At 35.2% G+C, this 23504-nt stretch overlaps 4 protein-coding genes across 5 annotated transcripts; 2 read left to right on the top strand and 2 right to left on the bottom strand.

The window, feature by feature from the left end:
- Nucleotides 1–668: 668 nt before the first annotated feature.
- LOC130721068 (N-terminal acetyltransferase B complex catalytic subunit NAA20) lies at nt 669–3281 on the bottom strand. 2 transcript variants are annotated; one of them, XM_057571799.1, is made up of 7 exons: nt 3131–3281; nt 2784–2918; nt 2608–2698; nt 1990–2122; nt 1516–1585; nt 1133–1193; nt 669–1027 (listed from the first exon to the last, which is right to left on the bottom strand). In XM_057571799.1, exons 2-7 carry the CDS (start codon nt 2859–2861, stop codon nt 936–938), a joined length of 525 nt encoding a protein of 174 aa, XP_057427782.1. In that variant the 5' UTR covers nt 2862–2918; nt 3131–3281; the 3' UTR covers nt 669–935. The 2 variants fall into 2 exon arrangements, with proteins under 2 accessions (XP_057427782.1, XP_057427783.1); XM_057571800.1 differs by having other exon boundaries at nt 2784–2861; nt 3131–3269.
- A 6258-nt stretch (nt 3282–9539) lies between these two features.
- Nucleotides 9540–10959, bottom strand: LOC130721188 (membrane-associated kinase regulator 5). Its single transcript, XM_057571933.1, has 2 exons — nt 9953–10959; nt 9540–9835 (listed from the first exon to the last, which is right to left on the bottom strand). Exons 1-2 carry the CDS (start codon nt 10878–10880, stop codon nt 9765–9767), a joined length of 999 nt encoding a protein of 332 aa, XP_057427916.1. The 5' UTR covers nt 10881–10959; the 3' UTR covers nt 9540–9764.
- Nucleotides 10960–17031: 6072 nt separating this feature from the next.
- Nucleotides 17032–19727, top strand: LOC130718430 (reticulon-like protein B1). Its single transcript, XM_057569019.1, has 5 exons — nt 17032–17357; nt 18111–18291; nt 18684–18825; nt 19159–19228; nt 19325–19727. The coding sequence occupies exons 1-5, from the start codon at nt 17156–17158 to the stop codon at nt 19483–19485; spliced, it is 756 nt and encodes a 251-aa protein (XP_057425002.1). The 5' UTR covers nt 17032–17155; the 3' UTR covers nt 19486–19727.
- A 1052-nt stretch (nt 19728–20779) lies between these two features.
- Nucleotides 20780–23176, top strand: LOC130719937 (reticulon-like protein B5). The gene is made up of 5 exons (XM_057570529.1): nt 20780–20788; nt 21759–21890; nt 22130–22219; nt 22601–22670; nt 22774–23176. Exons 1-5 carry the CDS (start codon nt 20780–20782, stop codon nt 22932–22934), a joined length of 462 nt encoding a protein of 153 aa, XP_057426512.1. The 3' UTR covers nt 22935–23176.
- Nucleotides 23177–23504: the final 328 nt, after the last annotated feature.

The following is a 23504-nucleotide window of genomic DNA, read 5'->3' as shown; positions in this document are numbered from 1 at the left end:
TCTTAATGAATGAACAAAACCACTCCTCCCAAACGTGCCTGCTGTTATTTTTTTTTTTCCATTCTTGTTTTTTTATGAATATATTTTGATATGGTACTATTGACTTATCGTGATGGTTGTTTGTTTCCATTTAAATTAGGCACCTTCAAATTCATATATTAATACAAAGTTTTAAAATTTATGGTGGTTGTATGAGATTAAATTTATATATCTTTAATATATTGTCATTAATTTAGTGAGATAAAATTAATAACTTTTCTAACAGAATACATTTATATATTATTTTTTGAAACAACTTATATATATATATATATATTATTCTTAATTTAATATATGGTATTTGTGTGTGTGGTATTTGTGATATTTTATGGTATTATGAATTTTTTTAATTTTTTTTAGTGTCGACCGAGTCAAACGGTTCAACCAGTGACCCAATGGTTGAACCATTGACTCATTGACCCAGTGCCTCGACCGAGTCGATCACCGGTCCGAGTCTGATAACACTGATTATAGGTGCTAATTTTAAAGTTTAAAAGGGAGAGAAAGAAGCTTAAAGAGAGTGGTTTTGTACCCCATGTATTTTGATATCTCCTATTATCAGTCTGGACCGATTATAGAGTCATCATAGTCACCCTATATCAAAATTGAAATGAATTTTGACCGGAGTATAGCAAAACCTTGCATCCATGGTCAATTCCCCTTACGTTGACAGCCTGCCAAGTTACAACAGGGTACTTCTAAACATGGTTCAGTATTCAAGTAGCACAAGAATAATTAGCAAGGGTACATCCCACTACTTCAAGATTTCAAATATGTGACTAGTTATTAACTCAGATAGCTGGACAAATGTAACTTGATTACTATCTCATACCCAACCAATCTATTTGATTTATGACACAATAAGCTCATGCAACATAGTTGCATAGAAAGCATATTTAGTCATACTCTAATTCATCAGGAGTTATTGGCCGTTTAAGAGGGATGACAGACTTCTTTTTAACATCACGAGATAATGCCTTCCTCATATCTGAAAACAAAGCATAAAATGATGATAGATTAATAACTGAACAGTATGGGCTTTGCTAGAAGAGAGTAAGAGATAAGGATGAAGTACAAGAACAACGAAGCATACCTAATCCATCTTCTTCCCCAGAATAGTAGCGTAGCACTCGTCGATAGATCACATAGCCAAGCTAAGACCCAATAAATCACATAGTCAATTAGGAAAGTAACTAATTAGCAACTCCGAGATTAGGCTTGAGAAATCCTAATCTAAAGTAGAAAATAAAACAAGATCCAACAGATGAAAAAATCTGTTCCAACATCTAAACTAAACATTAAACTCCTAACATATCAATAAGTAAGCTGTAAACCCCCAATAACAAACCCTAATTTATAGTAACCAGAATCAGATATACAATCGTCCCTTTATACTTTATTTTTACCATGTGCACAAAACTACACGGAAGAAAGGAAAGGTTTAAGCTGAAATGAAAAGCACATAAGAACCATTACCTTTTCATACATCTTGATGGCAGGTGTATTTGATGCTCTCACAAAGAGATCAACAAAGTAAGCTTTGTCACTGCAAAATCCAATTTTAACACATAACAAGGCATCCGAACAAACACGGAGTTAATAAACTGTGGGTAACTTAATCAACAGTCTCACCAAAAGCAACTAGATCCCTAAAACCCCCCAAAAAGAGAAGGAAAAAAACTCATTTTTAATATACAACTCCATTTGATCCTAGTTAGAATATGGAACTTCAAATAACTTGTGAATTCCAGGAAAACCTACCAATTTAATAGACAAAAGGTAAGCCAGAGTGATTTGAAATATGTCGCATTCACATCTTAAAGTACAGAACAAACGATGTGCCAAAAAAAACTAGGGAATTTTTTTTCAAAAAAGACCATGAAACGAGGATGGGGGGAATGTTTCACAAATTTAAGATTAAGAAACCACGCATGTGCATATCTCACATACATTTTGTCACTGATGTCTTCCAGCAAATTCATCAGTTTCTTGGCTAACTGCTGCCTGCGATACTCTGGAGCAACAGTTACTGCAGTTACATGGCCATGCCAAGATTCACCTTGCCCTTCTACTTTACCCATAACTGCATCAATAATGTTTGTTTTAATATCCCAGTCTTCCACAAGATTATGAAACATTATAACTTCCAAATTATACGCCATAAAAATTTCAATATGATTTTCCTTCTGAAAATCAAATCAAATCAACCTACATGGCATGTCTTCAAGCAAGTGGGCATACAAATACGAACCTAGCAAAAATCAATTATAGCACTTTTGGAAGGACTACGTAATAAAACATACAATAAAAAATTATACATCATATCATGTTATTCCTAAACCCGTGCTAGAGTTTAAACCGCCAATCCCCACTACAAGCAAGCAGATAAGCAGTTCTTAAATCTTACTTCGTTACCATGTGATCAAGCTACTTCAAGCTTTAACAGTAAGACCGATAACATTTTAGCTAAAACAGAAAACCTCACGCTTCGTGGTGATTCGAATAAGATTTCCCTTTTGTAAAATCAAACCAAACTACATTATGCAAAAGATTTGCACGAGGACTTACTGTAACCCATGATATGGTTTCCAGGGCCTTCGGCAACGTGGAAATAATCGGGCCATCGCGCTAGATAGGTCATGTAGAAGGACATGTTAAACTGAAACAATCAAACAAACAAACAATGTAAGAAGTAAGAACGCATCAATCCCAAATGAATACTGGTGTAGGAACTGGAAACTTACAGTTTCAGTGAGGTGGTCAAGATTGACATTGGCAAAACGAAGAAGATCGTTGCAGCAGAACCTGCGTATCGTTGTCATCTTCAAAACAAAAAACCCTCACTCGCTAGTCAAAAATTACTCAAATCGTCCGTTATACTACAGCAGGAGAAAAATGAATCACCAATGGTTACAGTTGCAGACCGTAATTGTTATGTGAAAATCATGATTAATTGGTTCAATTTCACGTAACAAGCTAGAAAAATGAAGAAATCTAGTAACAAGACAGAACAATTTCTAAATCATTGCAGGAAAGAGAGCGAAAACAGGAAGGAAGATTAGAATAGAGGGTGACGGTGGCGGTGACTTACGAGAACCGCGGCGGAGGAGGAGGGACCACGGTGGCTGTGTGGCTGAACGAGACGGTTGCTCACTGGCTCGAACACGAAGACGGTAGCTTCTGGCACGGAGGGATTGTTCTCTCTCTCTCTTGGTCTCGCTCACGAAATGTTTTCAGTTACTGGGCTGGGCTAGGCCCAAAACATGTTTAGTGGATTTTGAAGCCCAATGAACATGGACTAAGCCTGCTCAAATTTTGTGCTAGAAGTGAATGATTGACAAAAAACCATTGTTTCTATGTATCTCACTAATCTCACTAATCTTATCTAAAAAGAGAGAATGTATATCACTAAATTAAATTCTGACATTGACAAAGACTAATTTGGTTTAATCTATGCATTTTTTTTCTCCCCAAATGGATGTATAGGGTAGGAGTTAACATTTTTTTATCTATACCAATAGTGACTGAATACTCACATAGAGTATACGGAAGAAATGTCCAAGTCAAAATTAGGGTATAATACCCATCTGCCAGTTTGGTATACTAAGTAAGCATACCATTTATAAGAGAGAACATTCTCTTTTATGGTGGTAAGGGTATAACCCTAAACGGCTAAACCTTAACCTCTCTAGGCCTAACATCATAGTGGCCCAAACATACATGAATTATCACACAGCAGGACTTCACTCGTCAAGTAAATGAATCAACCATAGGGCGTGGATGTACATCTCTGCACGAGGGTACTACTCACCATGTACGGAAGCCCCATGCTAGGTCAAACGAACGCCAAATATCTCTCACCACTCATGAAATCGGCTCAAGATTGCCCATCGACCTCCTCGTTCGCGAGGGCCTATGGAGACATCCAAAGAGGAACCGCCCCAACCCGAACATTACTTGAGCGAGAGTCATTTTTTGCCACTCCAGCAACTAAATCTCTTGTCGCGAGTGCTCGCACTAAGCGCTAGTAATGAAATGTGTTTCATTCTTATAGATAAATATTAAACTATCATCTCATAGAAATAGATAAAGTGAACAATCACCACACAATTAACATTTTAGATCATTGGTTATTTAGATGATTTTTTAATTTGACTCATGAGGTGTACTAAAGTTCTTTTGTATCGATGCACTATAAAATCAGCAATCCTCATAATAATAGGACATGGTCTCTTCTCCCGGGATCAGAACGACACTGTACTAAATTCCATAATGTTTTCATAGTCCTGAAATTAGTGAGTACACATGTGTTTGTGACGCGTGGAATAGTTTTCTTGCTTAGCATTCATGCGGTTTGAGAACTTCTCAGAAGATGCAATGAACTAAAAGCATAAAATTCAAATCCCAATCATAATGTTTCCTGAGAATGTGATTATCCCAAACAAGAAAACAGTTAACTGGAAAATGGGCTCATTGATTCTCCCAACCACAATACCTTGATGGAAATGGCACTATACATCACCCATACTACACATAGACACAATTATCTTCTGAAGTGACATAGCAAATCTACCACTCTTGGAAGACTAAATGGTGCTGGGTCGCTGTTTATGTAGTGTTTATGGGTGCATTGCACATTCTCTCTTAGAGTTTTAAGAGAACCTACACCTTATGTTTTAACTATCTTAACTACCATTAGGTTTCTTGAATTGGTGCAAAGAACCTAGCTTTGGTATTTGTCTCTCTTAATTCCCTTTGGAGTAGGCAATAAAGCTTCTCATTTTCACATGATTCCCCGCATAACACTCCATGTATGTATCTTTTTTATGTTAATTAACCATAGGCGCCTTAGTAAGATAACCATACATAATTTTCTTTTCAGCATTCTATTTCTAGTTTATCCTTTTAGTATTTTCCGTTTAATTTAATGAAATTTTTGTTATGTAAAAAAATATCGATATAAATACATTTCACACAGATATACAGATTTTGTCAAGTATATATTTCTCAATTAAGTATCATTTTTTTTTTGAAAACTGACTCAATTGAGTATCATAATTCATACAACTAAATTTGATAGAATTCGGTTGCATATATAGAATTAAGTTTTAAAACATAAATTGTGTTTGAAATTATGTGTCTAAATTAGGGATGACAATGGGTAGGGTTTGGGTAGGGTACTCTAGTACCCATCCCCATACCCGCATTTTCAAAAATTACCCGTACTCGTCCCGTACCCGCGTGGGTGAATGTCCGTCTCCATACCATCTGGGCACTTATATGCCCGTACCCGAGCCCATTACCCGCAATTTAGCTAACCAAAATATAATTTTTCACTGTTTTTGTTAATAGAAAACAACAATACAACTAACTTTTTTAAATAAAAACACTAATAAAAAAGGCTTAAATACTCTTTTGATCCTTAAAATTGTAAAGGGAATCAAATCTGATCCCTGTAAAATTTTCACATAAAATTGGGTCCCTAAAATTGTTTTTTTAATCTAATTAAATCCTTTTGCTCAATTTTGACTAGTCAACGGTCCAGTGGAAAGCCTAGTCAGCTAAGGATGGCCACATGGATTTTTTTCACATCAATTTTAGTCCTTTAAAAAATATTTTAATCAATTTTAGTCATTGTTCTTCCACCTTCCTCTTCCACCTTCTTCCTCTTCCTCCATAACTCAAATCCTTAAATCTAGAAATTCAAAACCCTAAAAAAAAATATATGTTCATCACATTCACCTTGTTCTTTCTTTTGAATTTATGGGATTTGAGTTACAGAGGAAGAGGAAGAAGGTGGAAGAGGAAGAAGATGAAGGTGGAAGAGGAAGAAGATGAAGGTGGAAGAACAGGGACTAAAATTGATTAAAATACTTTTCAAGGGACTAAAATTGATGTGAAAAAGTTCACGTGGCCGTCCTTAGCTGACTAAGCTTGTCACTGGACCGTTGACCGGTCAAAATTGAGCAAAAGGAGTTAATTAGATTAAAAAAACAATTTTTGGGACCCAATTTGATGCGAAAATTTTACAAGGACCAGATTTGATTCCCTTTCCAATTTCAAGGACCAAAGCGTTATTTAAGCCAATAAAAAATACAAAAGATTATTCAAATACTTAACAAGTAAAATCATTCAACTAAGCATATTTTTTTAGAAGAAATAAGCGAGAAAAATATAACTTCAAATTTATAATTTTAGATTTATAATATAGTTCTAAAAATGTAGTTATTAACTTACTAATTTTAGAAATAAGTATGAGTAAATTAGTAATAATTATCAATACCTTAAATACTCACATATTTTTTTAAAAAAGAGTAAGTTTGAGAGTTATACCTTAAGTTAATAACTTAATATATTACCAAATAATAATAATATATGTGTGCGGGTATGGGGCGGGTTGAGTACTATAGTGCTCATACCCGCACCCATACCCACTACTTTTTACGGGTAATTTACCCATACCCATCTAGCGGGTTTTTACCCTACCCATAGTGGGTATTTTTTGCGGGTACCCTATGGATCTGAGACCCATTGCCATCCCTAGTCTAAATGAGTTTAAAATGCTGAATGTTGTTTGGATAGAATAACATGATAAAGATCCATGCTCTTCTAAGTCTTAAATCGCCATAAATGATTATAAATTTAGCTTGCTTGATGAAGAAGTTTTTGGAGGGAAAAACATCAAAATAGAGGAGAAATGAGTGAAAGAGGCGCCACACCCCAAAAGTGTTGGGGGAAACAGGGGAGCCCATGGGCCGGGGAACAAGACACCAAGAGATCTCGACGTCACATTTTAACCCAAAACCTTAAGGCATTAGGTTTATGGGCCACATCTCTTATAAAGTCTTCTCCTCACCCACACTTAACCAATGTGGAACTCCAACTCCGCACTTGAATTCTCAACAATCTCCCCCTCAAGTGCTAGTCACCTCCACATTATCATGGCCCCCCTCCGCGGAAGCTCGTTCGCTTCACCGCGTCAACGGAACCCGCCGCCTAGCCACATCGCTAGGAAGACTTTCGACACAAGGAGTCGTAACCATGGCTACACCAACCATCGGCTCTGATACCACTTGTTGGGGGAGACAGGGGAGCCCATGCGCCGAGAAGCAAGACACCAAGAAATCTTGGACACCACATCTTAACCCAAAACCTTAAGGCATTAAGTTTATGGGTCACATCTCTTATAAAGTCTTCTCCTCACCCCAACTTAACCGATGTGAGACTCCAACTCCACACTTGAATTCTCAACAAAGAGTGATAAGCCTATGAAGAGAAGTTTTTAGAGAGAAAACTCTATCGCTATTCCAAGCGAGAAACTTGTCAAATGATTCAATAGTGTGAAAATACAAAAAGGGTATTTTTCTTGTATAGTGGAGATGCAAGTTGATTTCGGCCATATACTATTGGACTAGATCAACGTTGACACAACTATGTAAAGAAAACACTCTAATTAATCGCAATACATGTCCAAAGCCCCAAATTGAACTGGCATACAAGCCATAAACTCAATTCTAAATTTTAACTAGGTCAATATATAAGAACCCCCCTCCCAAAAAAAAAAAATCAAACAAAAGCACAAAAATGCCTAAGTCCTATATAGACCGAAAATACAATCGTTAAGAGATATATGGTGTATTGACCAAAAAAAAAAAAAAAAAAAAAAAAAAAAGAGATATATGGTGTGACCTGCTTGAATACAAGTATACAACATAGTCTTAAATATTATTTGGCAATAGTGTAAAAGGATATTAACATTCATTTTAAAATAAACTAAGAAGTAAACAAAACTCATGTATTAAATTATTAAGATAAAAATTTCATTCACATTACTCTCAACTTCAAACACAGCAAATAGTGTAAAATGGTCGGCTGGTCCATGTGTAAGTTGTTTGAAACAACAGCCACTATCCTGCAGAGTCTCTTTGATATGAAAATTCAAAATTCAAAATTTATCATTCAAAGATTAAAGGTAACAATCAAAATACAAATGCATCAGATTGTATGGAGTTCAATCATCATACAGTATTTCTGTGTATATTCAATCAACTGCTACTAGACTCCATTTTTCACTGACCAAATTTTAATTATTTTCACCTTTTCTCATCAGTAGCTGAATGCAAGTTTTGTATGTATGTGATTAGAAAACAAAACCCACCGATTTCATTCAATAACTAAAAGGGACCACACCGCCTAGCTGTGTTGAACCGTGAAGTCTGCTAGGCAATGAAATGGGGGTTTGGGTTAGCCAAGTCTCAACTGTGTGTGGTGCACCTTGAAGTGTGCAATGGCATGGGGGGCCATGTTTGTCAATTTTGGAATTGTTCTCCACTTCTCATTATAATGATGCCTTAGAAATTTGGAAATACATACCTCATGCAGCTACAAAACAAGTCTTTTTCTCACCAACTTTCCATTTCAAATTTCAAGATCTCTAATCATCCAACCTCCATAATGTCTCAGATTTTGGTTTGAATTTGCAGTCTACCAATCATACCCTACATGGTGTGTGCTCTTGTAGTATCTGAATGCTTTTCCAGACAGTATTACAAACTAGGCACTCAAATTAAACTTAAAGTAATCTAAACTAATACAAAATTCTCAACTCAACATCAAAATTCTTGTTTTACTTTTACTTTTTAACATACCTTTTTGCCAGCATAAAAAAAAATGTAGTGTCTTAACTATAACTATATTCTGAATCCGGAATAGTCAATATCTAAAGAGTGATTAGTTACAAAGTTACATAATAAGAATCTGGAATAGTCAGTATCTGAAGAGAGTGATTAGTTACAAAGTTACATAATAATTTAAAAATAATGTTTACCAAAGTAAGAATCCACAGTGAAGTCAATCCCATTGTTAAGAAGTCTTTGATATCTATATGGAATCCTTACATAGAGTAGAATGAGCATCACAAATTCTAGAATATTTATATATTATCTTAGTCTTCTTTGTGAGGACAATTCATAATTAATAAAGCAGCAACTGCCACAACCTACTACGAGTCTATGGCTATCAATTCTACACCATTGTTCACTTTAGTGGATTTGCCATAGGCATCACTGGACTCAAAGCTGACATCACTATTCTTCATGCTGGAGCTGGAGATTGGACTCTGATTTTCAGTTTAATTCCTTTTTAGTACAGAATTTGATTCAATTTGTCTGCTACAACACACATCAACTTCAATAAATTACTAGTTAATCTTGCTCAATTTCTGAACCCCTCATCTGGCACTTAACTAGTTTGTTAATGTGTGTTCATTCTCTTGCATTTATCAAACAACACACTTTCTCCATTATAAATGATGAAAATTGGGAATGAGATTTCAGATGCAAGTCCAATCAATACTCAGTTACTCACACAACACAATGTTGTTGCTTTGAATCATATTATAGCTATCTAATAAAAAAATACTTGTGATTTGTGAAAGTAACCTCCCTCATCAAATGCAAAGTACAAAATCAGAGTCACAAAGACACAAAGAAAATCCAAAATTCAGAGGAAAATCTTGATTCTTTTCATAATGGCCCATCAATGTACACTGTCACTGACCAGAGCAGGGGAGCCTATCACACTGTGACTCACTAATCATCACAATGCCTAAACAACTCCCTCTCATTTCCCTTTTCCTTTACAAAAAGAACACAAATTACAAAAAACACTTCTCTATTCAATTCTTTTTCTCATCCTCTATGTAGCTTCTTTCTTCACCATCATCATCACACTTCATCCTCAAATGAGTTTCTAGCAGATTTCATTGATCCATCAGCAGAAAGAGCAATTGAACATTCTGAAAAACAAAACAAAAATTAGAGTTAAATTTATACTAAACATTTCACTTCTTAACTTAATTAAAATGCTGCAAGAAATTAGCATAATAGTGAAAAAACAAACAAACAAAAAATACCTCTGGAGTTGAAGGATCTCTTGCAGTGAAGAATGGCGCTTTGAATCCCATCATCATGCTGCTGCACTGAATCATTACTCCTGTTCGCCGGAGAATTAACTCCAACCACCGTACCGGCCGACCTTCTCTTACCCAAATGCTTAGAAACCACCCTCATCCCCACCGGGAAACTCCCCTGCTTCTCCCTCCTGGAAGAAACAGAGGACACCGACGGCGACGACGACGGCGAAGCTGCAGCAAAACCCTCCCCGGTAAACTTCGCCTTGTCAGTGTACCTCTTGGAGACTTTCACATACAATGGCTTAATCAGCTTTAGATACTTCTGCAACACCTCCTTCGAAAACCGCTCTGGTTTCTGTTCTTCAGAGCTCTGAAAACTCCGAACCTTGCTCCCGAAGCTTCTCGTGCTGTTATCTCTGCTAAGAGCTGGAGAGTAATTGAAATCTTCCATGTTCATGTTCAGTTTCACCGCGAAGACTCTGGTTTCTTTCTTCTGGTCCTTCATTGTTTCACACTCTGTTTTGGTTGGTTCCTCTGTTTTCTGCATTCGCTTGCCCCTTCTGAACATGGAGATTCTGAAGCTTGGAGCTGATCTGAGGATTGAAATGGGAGATTGAGGCTTGGAAATGGGTTCCATTGGAAGCACTTTTCTCTTAGAGATTGGTTGTTCCTTTGGAGAAAGAGGAAGTGTTGTCGTTTTCGTTGAGAAATCAGATACATTGGAACAGAGACTTTTGTTGTTGTTGTTGTTTTCTTTGTTGTCGTAATCACGTACCGTGAGCTCCAAGTCGAAGAACGAGTCTTCTTCGTCGGACTCACTGTCTGTTTCGACAACAAGATGAGGAGCTACGGTGGAGGTGGAGGTGGAGGTGGTGGTGGTTGTTACGGTGGCGCTACGCCAGAATTTTAAGAAGTTGAGAGCATCCATGGTGGTAGAAGAGAAAGAGGGTAAGAGGAGGAAGTGTTGAAAATGAAAGTGTGGTTTGGTTGTGGGGTTTGGTTTTGGGTTTTATAGGAACAGTTTGGTGAATGAACAAAAATAAAGAGAGAGAAAGAGAGGTTCATTTGTTTCACTTTTTCACTTCGTTTAATGGAGCTTGTGTGCATTGAATATGGTGCTTTCACTTCGGGAATCAGAGGGTTAGCTTTTGCTTTTTGGAGTGAAACGTTCTGCTTTTTGTTTTTATTTTGATTTTGATATGTCCTTTTTTTTCTGAATTTGTGAGTTGGTGGTGAAAATGTGAGTGACTTCATAGAAAACTTAGATTAATCGACACATGATTGTTCTGACTTAAGTAAATGTCTAATATTTGAGTCGAGTTTTTGTGAATGCAAATGTCTTAAATAATTGATAGCATGAACTTTGTTACTTATAGTTAAACATGATCGTCTCAATAGATAATATGGTAGAGAATATGTGATGTTTGAACTTTGAACAAAACAGTAGAGTGACCATGTGGAGGATGGAGGGGAGAAATAGCTGAGGGTATACACTTTTTGTCTTTCTCTAACCTGAGTACATACAGGGTTATGAACGAAGCGTTTCAGTCTTTCACAGGTAAATTTGAAAACTGGGATTTGTTTGGCCCACTTCTGATCCCACGAGATGAAGAAATATTCATCTCTGCCTCTCTGCTACTTATTTTATTTTAGCTGTCTCTGTTGTTCATACTCATTAATCATTAATGTCATTTTCAGATTAAATTTTGGAATATGTCTCACTGTTTCTGTTTGGATGTCTTTGATTTTATTATACCCTAGTTGATTATGAGGACATTTAACAGTAACATGTTTCATTTTGTAGTAGTTAAATAATTTGTACAGTTTATTTAACTACACTGTCATTACTCACGGATGTTAATCTTTGTGATTAAAAGTGATTGTTTGAACTCTTAAATTAAGAATTCGATTATTTAGAATCACTTCCGATTGCAAGAGCAATTAAGCACACCAAAAAAGCTATTGGTAATTTTAAGTTAAGAATGAGTCATTAAACACACCATGGAGATTATGATTGTAATTGAAATTTTTCTTTTTTCTTAATTGGTAAAAGGGATTGGACAACAGATTGAAAGCATCAAATGTGGGATAGTACTTTGAGTCTTACATTACATGGCAGCAGTTTCAGCTCTGGATTCTCATGGGGATGCTATTTTAGATGCTGAGAACACAGGGATGGTGATAGGAAACTTCCAAAAAGATACTGGTGAAAAAAAAAGGAAAAAGGAAGAGGATAGAAAGAACAAAAGAAGAAGAGAAAACGAAAGATAAAAAGGATTAAAACAAAAGCTCATAAAAAAGAGAGAAATGCAAAGTAAGTGTTATCTTTTTCTTTTTTTTCTTTTTCTTGTTTTCTTTTTGTTTTCTTTACAGAGAGAGACCAATTAAAAGGAGGAGTTTAGTGTAAGTCAGAGAATAGGGTTCTTCTTTGACAAGGCAAAAGCATTGGGTGCAAAGGTGGAGCACGCATGTTCTTCTGCTATGCTTTTAGGACCTCCTATGTGACTACACCTAAGTTTGAAGAGGTCCAAGTCTTTTTTTGCCATTTGAATGAGCACAAGGGTCCAACTCTTTTGCTTCAAAAGGTTTGACTTGTAAACTTTGGTTTGGCTAGTCTTGCACACTTCTTTTTCTGATTGGCCTGAAATAATCAAAATGCTTGCAAAAAGGTCAGAAAATTAATTTCAGGAGGAAAAATTGCAAGATCTGAAGGGAACATTTATAAACTAATCAGCTACAATTTGGATTGTTGCTGAAGAAAATTATAATACTTGGACTTTAATGAATTTTCTCTCCTTGAATTATGCACATATACGTCAGTTCAACATAAGTGTCTCCAATTTTTGAAAAATCATCCTTATTTTATTGAGTGCAACATGATTAGTAGGCCTAAAACATATATAAGCAACCTCTGATATATCAATAAGCTATGCATAACTATTTTGAGCACATTTCCGGCACAATTTGCACACCCCATCTAATGACTAAAGAGAACATTCTTCCAAGGCCTACTTTTATATCCTCCATATGTAGTTGAATTAGTATTTTTGGATACATGTTGATATAAGTGCTAATTTCTCAACTACTAACACTAATATTTTTTGTAATTTTAGTCTTGTTTATGGGAATTTTAGGGGGTTTTCATAGGGTTGGTCCCATATCTAGTTGGGGTGATTATTAGCTGTTCATCAACTGTTTAATTAAAATTTTGATCAATAAAGAATGAAAGAATCTAGAAATCTCTTGGCTATAATCATACAACAATATTAGTCCTCAACATCAATCATTAATTCATTAATTAAGAAAGAAAAAAAAGGGTATTCCTTGAAAGTGAAAGGTGAAAAAGATATATTCATATGCAGCCAACAAATAATGATTTTGGGACACCAGAAGCAGAAAAGGAAATACAATTTTTAATGTATTGCAATTTGCAAGGACCTGAAATGGCAAATTTTAGTCTCTAAGTCTAAAAACTGCATTATATGTGTATCTATACTTGGGAAGATTGCTCACCGACCGGAATATTTTGTGGTCCTCATATATAATTGCTTCACTTTTTTCCCTAATTAAGTTTCTCTCTGATCACAGTAACAATGGAAAATCATAACCTTAACAGCGTATCAATCTGGTACACTGCTTTAAAAAGAAATCTTGTACACAGACACAGTAACACAACATTCTTCACTACAAAAAGCTAATTGTATGTTCGAAAACTCGTTCATATTCCACCGTGAAATCAAAGTCAAAGTGAATATTTAGAGATAATTTCTATTAGCTTTTATTTCTACCACTTCACCTTAATTTCTAAACAAGCTTTCAAATATCACTAAAATCATAAACACCTTTCAAAGGGTTCCAAGCCAAAAACAGTTTTCTGTGACACCTAAACATGGCCTAGAACTACATTTTTAGCTACAATAGATTAGAACATGCATGAAAATGTTGCCACACGGGTGTGTAGACTGTAAAGTTTATCAGGTATAAAGCGAGAGTGTGGGAGATTACTTGATTTTGATCTTAATGTATAGTTATACGATTAATATTTATATATATATGGTTTATGTTATGGCAAGCACGATATGAGCTTGATTCCTCTTACTCCGGCAGAATTTGTTGCAGAGTCTATGAAGATTGTATATAGATTTTAAGTACATTAGGATATCTGGATATATATGGTTTTTAATTGATCATATGCACATATTTTATTCCTTGATTTCCTTATATTTATCTTCTTTCTATTTATCCAGTCCTTTCTTAATTATGATCAATCCACATAGTTTTAACATGGATTGTACTCAAGATTTCAAAAATAAAATATATAGCTGAGGAGACAATATATAATGCGACGCTATTTGGAGACAATAACATATGAAACAATTGGTCAAATGAGTGGGTGGGGGCAAGAACAGGATTTGAAGGAATAAAAGTTCTGTGGTTTTCAGCACCAAACTAAAATAAGAAAATAGAAGCTTAACGACCATTGTAGATAGAGAGAGAATGAGAGATTGATGCCCGTGAATGAACGTATATACCTCTCATTTAGTTTAAGAATTCCAATCCAATTTATTTGTTTATTTATATAATTAGGATTAGTAATGTTCTCATTACTATGAATATATGAATAAGTACTTCATTTTTTTAGTTATTTCATTTATTCACAACGTAAATCCTAACACATCTTTTTTCCTCTTCTCTTCTTTTCCTTTTTTTCTTTACAACACTCGTGTCCAATGATAAAATAATGATATTTTTTTTTGGTTTTCCAAGGTATCTCCACAGCCGACAATCATGAAACTAATCCGTCGAGGCTCTGAGATCACGTTAAGTGAGTAGATCTCTCCCAACAAATGTTTCTCTATACGAACCGCCTAGGAATCGAACCCTGGACTAGATGGTTAAGGAATCCAACTATCTATCAGTTGTGCTACACCTTATTGGTAAAATAATGATAATTCAACGCAATAGCAATTGAACACAATTAATATATGCGTTTAGTAGATGCTTTTAATCTCCGATAAATACAAAATGTAAAATTAAACATGCCTATCAAATATGAACTCATCTCTAAATCTGAAGTAACCCGATGAGCTGCAGGTTTAACTTAGACTGTGTCATAAAAGGATGGGGCGGGTTGGCTCGAATGATGAATTGAAAATCAATTTATAATCTTATCAAAGATTTATAAATACTTATCATTTTACAAATAACTAAATTCCTAATCCTATTGATGGATATGAAAGAAACTATCAAACTACTAGAGCTAGAGCTTTTCATAAATAAGAAAATACTAAACTAGTGAAAAAATTACAATTTTTATTTACAAAACCATGTAAGTAATGATTATTTGTGAGACAACGACAAGTCGAGATAAATTGAGCTTGACTTCTACCCAGTCTTAAATATTGACCGGGTCCAATTTTTAAACCATAATCCGTTTCTAGACCTGAAGAAATCCAATAAGATGTGGGTTCAAGAGATATAAAAAATCCGATGAAATACGAGTTTAAGGGACAAGGGCTAGGACGAGATTCCTATACACCCTAATCACAACCTTATATATGATTTCACAAAAGGAATTAAAATTCCCAAAACTCAAGCTCCAACTTTGATATTTGGATCATTCAAGCCTTCAAAGTAAAAAATACAAAAAAAAACCATCAATATAGAGTCATTTTGGAAATAAGAAAAAAACTCATCTGCCACATAAACAAAAAAAACATGAGTATTCAATATTCAGTAACATTAACTGAATTTGCAGAAATAATTTAAAAAGTGAATAAATAAAAAATCTACTGAAACACGTCTCCTGCAAATTAAATAAAGGCTGGTCAGAGTCATCAGAAAGCATGGTATAGGTAGCAATTATAGATGGCAGTGAAAAAGCAAGATGAAGATAGTGTAAAAACAGAAACTGGACAAATCCTCCTCTGTTCTGTGTAGCTAGCTTGACCACTTTTTGGTTTTAATGTTACTTGCTTGTAAGGTGAAGACTACTGACGAAGCAGCATGCTTGAAGTTGAACTTGAATGTCCTTCGTATCAGTCACTCTCTTCGAAGCCTAATAAATGTCACAACTCACAACACAGCAACCATCTCTCAGAAAACCCAGAACCAGATCACAACCAAAAGATCCTACACTGCACTTACACACTTAATTTGCAGTCCAAACGACTCACCTATACACTCAGCAGTCAGCACTCAAAGATAACAGACCTCATAATACTCACTAGTTTTTTTACGGCATATTGGGCCTCGTGAGAATTGGCTCCTTCAAAACTCTAAATCAGCCCATTTGAGGCGACTGATTGAAATCAGGCCCAGAATATATTTTTTTAGAGCAATCCGACCAAATAATACAAAAAAACTCAAAATAACTATGGACAGGCTTCTGGTAACTTTTATTGGGCCCAAAGAAGGCGGAGGATCCACTAAGACACCCGGGGCGATCAGTGACTTCATCATCTTGCGTGTGACTATTCACTAGCAACTCCCTCATCTCGTGGTTGTGGGTGACTTGTTCCCCCTCCGAGAGATCACTAGCCAAAGACTTCCTTATCTGGCAAGCAATTTTCTCATTCACATGTGTTTTTATCTGTTCCTTACACGCGTGATTCCATACTTTTTTTGTATATTACTTATGTACATTTGGGCGGTTCTTGTCAAAGGTTCAAACCTAATGGAGATCTGAAAGTGGGCTACATTTTCTCCCTATAAAAAGAAAAAAATCTCTTATAATTAGACATGTTCTCCATCATAATGAAAACATATAGCTTTATAACTCATTTCCTATGAGCTCTAAATCTCGTCTTGTTCCACAACATGCGCAAATTTATAATTTATCTTAGTGTCATTCATAATAACGTGTAACTTTCCAAAAAATGAGATGTATAAGCAATTTTAATCATACTTTCACATATGTATATTTTCTTTTAAAATAATGACTTAACTTATTTCCTCATATTACAATACCACTCTAATAATTCCAAATTGCTTGCTAGAGTAATTTTATAACAAAACAATTTGACACTTTAAAAAAAGAATGCAAGCACAGAAGGTTTCCGTTATTCATTCCCAACCACCATTCCGAACTTGAGGCTCGGACTCAAAACGAACCCGCCAAATATTACTCCCTCTCTCTCTCTCTAACAACTGACCCTAATCTCTGTGACTCGTTCCTTCCTTCCATTCTTCCATTTCGCATCCATGGCGTCAGGGGAACCAGAATCGTTCGTCGACAAGATTGAAGAAAAGTTTCACGACAACAACTCCGATTCCGATTCGTATTCTGATTCCGACGACGATCACAACAAGAAGAAGAAGCCACCGGTTCCGTCCTCCAAACCCAATGTCTACCGCCTCTTCGGCCGCGATCGCCCCGTTCACAAGGTCTTAGGCGCTGGAAAACGTAACTAACTCCTCTCTCTCTCTCTCTATAACCGCTTCCATCTGCATTGATTCACAATAACTCATCACGCGCGTTTTGATTTTTCATTACCCCGTAGATTTGTCTGAGTTTCAAGCGTTGTTTAATGTGATCTGAGCTAGGCGAATCGATTTATTTTTAGAACGGAGAGAAAATACTTCCAGACTACCGCCAGTGACATGCTGGGAGGCGAATCGATTTATTTGGATGAATGATAATTGAAGTGTTTTTACCTAATTGCATTTCAATTTATTGTTATGATTGTTGTGGAGATGTTCTATTAATCTCATTTTGATGTATCGATTTGATTATTTTCCGCGCGGCTTAAATGTCAATTGTTACTGGATTAGATGTTTGATTTAGATGAATTTTGGTTTGTTATTGCTAATTGCATCGTCGTTGTGGTTGTAATCATGTTAGTTTGCAATGTATTGGAGTTTGGTTTGTTATTTGATAATGTATTATGATTGTTTATCACAACAAGGTGTAGTAATTGGATAGGAAGCTAGGACGGTCTTTGTTCGCAAAATAGTTGTGAAAACGTGAAACATTTTCAAATTGATAATGTTGCTATTTGAGGTTGGTGTTGTTAACGATAACCTACTGTATTGTTGGAAGCTAGATATAACTGAAATGGTAAAGGGGTTTTGAATAGTTCACCCACTTCATGTAGAACAATTTCCTTCTTTGTGATAATTCACCCTTCCTGTTGCATTTGCACATGTTCCCTTGCAGCTGCTGATATTCTGCTATGGAGGAGCAAGAGAAGTACAGCAACTGTACTCGGTGCCGGCACTGCCTTGTGGATTTTCTTTGAGTTGCTGGAATATCACCTCATAACTTTTGTTTGCCATTTATCCATTTTGTCTCTGGCTGGCCTGTTCTTGTGGTCCAATGCATCTGTTTTTATCCACAAGTAAGCAGTTGGAAATTCTCATTCTGATCCTTTTCGTTGAGTTTATAGTTAAAATTAAGGACTTCACTTAATGTGAAATATTGGTATGGAATAGTGAATACCAGAATTACTCTTCATAGCAAATTGTTGCATCTTCTATCTTAATCATGGGCGGACCTACCACAGGGCTTGGTAGGTCCAATGCCCTGGCTCAAAGAAAAAAAAATGAAAATTTCTTTGGACTAGGTAGGTTTTTTTGACAAAAAAAAAAATAGAGAAAAGACAAATTTATAAGGAAAGACAAAGTTTAGGGACTTAATCATAAAATTTGCCTAGGCTTCCTAAAATTTCTAGTTCCGCCACTGATCTTAATATATGCAATTTCTTATGATCATGACATTTTTCTCAACCAGGTCTCCACTGCACATCCCGCATATTGCGATTCCTGAGGATTGTGCGCTTCAGGTTGCTTCTGCTATAAGAGTTGAAATTAACCAAGCCTTTGTTGTTTTGCGGCAGATCGGAACTGGAAGAGATATAAAGAAGTTCCTTAGCGTAAGCTGATTCCTCCCTTCACCCCTGTGTAAAGCTATAGTTATATGCTGTAACCGTCTTGCTTTTTCCCATTGAACTCAACCCGAATTCATGTCCATTCATACCATTTTCAAACTTTCATTTTTTACCATGCTATATATAGTCTAGTGGTTAGATTTGTCCTTCATACAAACTTTATACTAACACTGACACTAGCCCTGGGACTAATAACATGTTTCGATCAACTCTTCTTTTCATAATCAATTATAGCATCTAGAAATTACTAACAATAATTTTCTGTGAAAATAGATTCTGACTTTATAATTAATTGTTGTGTTTATGTCCTGCTACCAGGTTATTGGTATCCTGTGGGTTGTCTCAGTTGTTGGCAATTGGTTCAACTTCTTGACCTTGTTTTACATATGTAAGCATACTTCTATTATTCTCATTGTCATGTGTTTCTACTGTGTTTTATGCTAAACGGTATTTCTTAACACTGAATCCATTTGGTGAGATACAGTCTTTGTGTCACTGTTCACATTGCCACTGATATATGAGAAATACGAAGACCAGGTTGATGCACTAGCTGAGAAGGCAATGATTGAGATCAAGAAGCAGTATGCAGTTCTTGACGCTAAGGTTTTGAGCCAGATACCGATACCGGGGTTGAAAAAGGATTAGAATCAGGTTTACTGTTAACAGTAGATGGTTGTTCTGTTCTGATGTCAAATTTCTAAGTCTTACCGTAACTCATTCTTCCTCTATCAATTATTTGAGGAAAATTTAGTTTGAGGAATAAAAAGTCCACCTAAAATTAAATGTTAGAGCATCAACATTTTGTTGTATAAATTGACTTGATGAACGTGTAACCCTGTCATCTAAGTGAGTGCTTGCCAAGTTTAATTTTCACCCTCTTTTTCCTATTTGTTGTTTTTGGCTTTGGTGCTTTTATTCCATTGTTGGTCATTAAAAGAAATTCCTTACCTGGAAATCGATGACTAAACGAAATTTAAATATTTGATGAATTTGAATGAGTTTAAAGTGCGTCCTAGTTAGCGTGTTTACATTTCTGCTAATAATAATTAAAAGCACATTCAAGGAAAATTTATACTCACAGTACATAATGGATTACAGAAAAAATCATTTTAAGTGAACTTAAGCCTGGTTTTTACCACTCATTCTATTTGTGTGTGAATACTAGTTGATTGCAATGTAAGTTGACTTTAATCTCAATTCATTAAAATAGTAACATTCATTTTTTATCTCAAAATAAGTGTTAATATTCTTTTGCACGGGTGTTAACATGGATCCGACCTTAACATTCATCATTTCATGGACGTTGCTAATTGTTTCAGAGAAGGTTTGACAAAATTGAGTCATAGAGTGGATCCCATGTTGGATTCGGAACGTTGCCTGATGAACTCACGTGATCGCCGAACTTGCGTCGGATTTTCCTACAATATATAATAATTCTTTTTTTTTGTTACAAGAGAAAGGATACAATATATAATAATACATGACTTTGAATTATTTTCTTTTTTTCAAACTCTTAAAAAAAATTGGTAAATTTTCAAACTCTTAATTTGCTACTAATTCTACAAAAAAATGAACAATATATAATTTTATTGTGATTCAAAATGTTCATTGTATTTTATTTTGTTCCTTCGTGCAAGTTGTGTAAAAAGTACACAAGTTTTCAAAGACAAACTACATATTTATAATACTTTACGGCAAATTAAGATCATATGCATTTTTTAATTACATTTCGGCTCAGTAATACGATAAATTCACATTTATAAAAATGTAGGGATAAATAAATTTAAATATAAACTAGTGGAATTTTTTCCCTATAAAAAGAGAGGTAATTTGAAGTACCTCATTTTTTTAGTAATGAATTGGGTTTGGGTTGTTGAGGTGATGAGTGCCAGGTTTGAACCCACAACATGTTAAAAGCATTGGATATCCCAAGCCACTCATGCCGCAGGTTTTGGCAAGATAATGTAGCAAACTAATTTTTATAAAAAACTCTATAACGAAATTATGCATATATCCAATAAAAAGAGGATTTTCTTTTCATTCTTTCACGGGTGTAAATATATTTGTTGAGTATGACTCATAGGTAATGTTAAGGAACCCCACAATACAATTTAGGGGTATAATTTTAATAGGTGCTTGCTGTGGTACCTTAATTTAAATGAGGGTACAGTAACTTAAATGATGTAAAACCATTTTATCTCCAAATCTTTTTACTTCTAAAAGCCTCTAGACCCATCATTCATGAGTATTTTAGTAGATTATTTCATTATCTTGTTATTCGCCAGACACCAATTTCCATAACTCACCCTTATTATGGTCAATAACTCTCTTGTTCTTACATCGCATACATTTCCACTTCCACCACTAGATTCTGATTTAAAAATAGCTGGAACAACGGACATGATGTCTAAATTCCAACAAAAGTTAAAAGGTCTAATTTTCTCTCTTTTTTTGCCATTCAATTTCATAATTTCATCTAGTTGGGGTACCGTACCCAAAAGAATTTCAGAGTACCACGGAATTTACCATTCTAATATGAATCATTAGTATCTTGTATATGCTTATAACACTAAAATCCTATGATATTTTGAATCCTGATCAAATAAATGGAACTATAATGGCTCTATACTCGCAGTCCACAGCCCTAGAAATTTAACGGAACTATGTGAGTAAAGCTTTTGTGTGTTCCTTGATCTACTATTTGTTTACTCATTATTGAAAACCTTGAGGGTAGGTTTATAATTCAATTATTGAATGCACTAGAACCACACGTTGGATCAGCTATCTGTCTTCTTCAGACAAAGTAGCTTTATTGAAATAAAGTCAACAAGTTAGCTTCAATTGGTCTCGCACTCTCGCCATGGTTTTCCTCAGTTGTCTACCTTTTAGCGTCATTTTTCAGATCTGAACTTTGGTAGAGATATTTTCCTTCCTTATCAGAGTTCCAGAACACGCTTTCTATTTCTCACATACCCACCATTATAGATCTTCACCATTTTGTCTCTGGCTGGCTTGTTCTTGTTGTCCAACGCATCTGTTTTTATCAACAAGTAAGCTGTTGGAAATTCTCATTCTGATCCTTTTCCTTTAGTTCACAGTGAAAATATAAGGACTTCTCTTAATGTGAAATATTTGTATGGTATAGTGAATACCAAAATTACTCTTTGTAGCAAATTGTTGCTTCTTCTATCTTAATTTATGCAATTTCATATGATCATGACATTTTTCACAACCAGGGTCTCCACTGCACATCCCACATATTGTGATTCCTGAGGATTGTGCTCTTCAGGTTGCTTCTGCTATAAGAGTTGAAATTAACCAAGCCTTTGTTGTTTTGCGGCAAATCGGAACTGGAAGAGATATAAAGAAGTTCCGTAGCGTAAGCTGATTCCTCCCTTCACCTTGTGTAAAGCTATAGTTATATGCTGAAACCGTATTGCTTTTTCCCATTGAACTCCAATGTAATTGAGTTTCAACCTGAATTCATATCAAGTCATATTATATTCAATTTTTCATTTGTGTACCATGCTTTATATATTTTACTAATTTTAGTGGTTACATTTGTCCTTCATACAAATTTTATACTAACACTGACACTAGCAGTGGGACTAATAGCATGTTTCAATCAGTTCTGTTTCATAATCAATTATAGCATCTAGAAGTTACTAACATGAAATTTTCCCTAAAATTGGTTCTGACTTAAAATTAATTGTAGAAAGATTTTTAAACATGGACTAACATGTTTATGTTCTGTTACCAGGTTATTGGTGTCCTGTGGGTTGTCTCAGTTGTTGGCAATTGGTTTAACTTCTTGACCTTGTTTTACATATGTAAGCATACTTCTATTATTCTCATATTCTCATGTGTTTCTACTGTGTTTTATGCTAAACGGTATTTCTTAACTTAACACTGAATCCATTTGGTGAGATACAGTCTTTGTGTCATTGTTCACATTGCCACTGATATATGAGAAATACGAAGACCAGGTTGATGCACTAGCTGAGAAGGCAATGATTGAGATCAAGAAGCAGTATGCAGTTCTTGACACTAAGGTTTTGAGCCAGATACCGATACCGGGGTTGAAAAAGGATTAGAATCAGGATTACTGTTAACAGTATATGGCTGTTCTGTTATGTTCTGATATCAAATTTCTAATTCATACCGCAACTCATTCTTCCTCTTTGAGGAAAATTGAGTTTGAGGAATAAAAGTCCACCTAGTCCAAATGTTAGAGCATCAACATTTTGGTGTATAAATTGACTTGATGAACGTGTACCCCTGTCATCAAAGTGGATAAAATATGAAAAATAATAAAAATTAATGAGTTATATGATAAGTGATGGGAAATAAAATATAAAAGTAGAGGTAACTTTGAAGTAGTACCTCATTTTTGAGGTAATGAATTGAGTTTTGTTGATGAGAAGGTGAGGGTGTGTGCTAGGTTTGAACCCAAAACATGTTAGAAGCATGCGATAACCCAAGCCACTTGTGCTGCTGGATTTGGCAAGATTATGGAGCAAACTAATTACTACTATAACGAAATCCTGCATATACATCTAATTTTGCATATACATATAATACTGAACCCATATGTGAATGAGGTGCTTTAAGGTGTTGTCTAAGGTGCAATAGTGAGTGGGTGATGCACAAGTGGCATTCATGTT

This window comes from Lotus japonicus, chromosome 5, assembly GCF_012489685.1.
Source record: "Lotus japonicus ecotype B-129 chromosome 5, LjGifu_v1.2".
Classification (NCBI taxonomy): domain Eukaryota; kingdom Viridiplantae; phylum Streptophyta; class Magnoliopsida; order Fabales; family Fabaceae; genus Lotus; species Lotus japonicus.
Note: the sequence above shows the minus strand (reverse complement) of the source record. Positions and strands in the feature narration are given on the sequence as shown.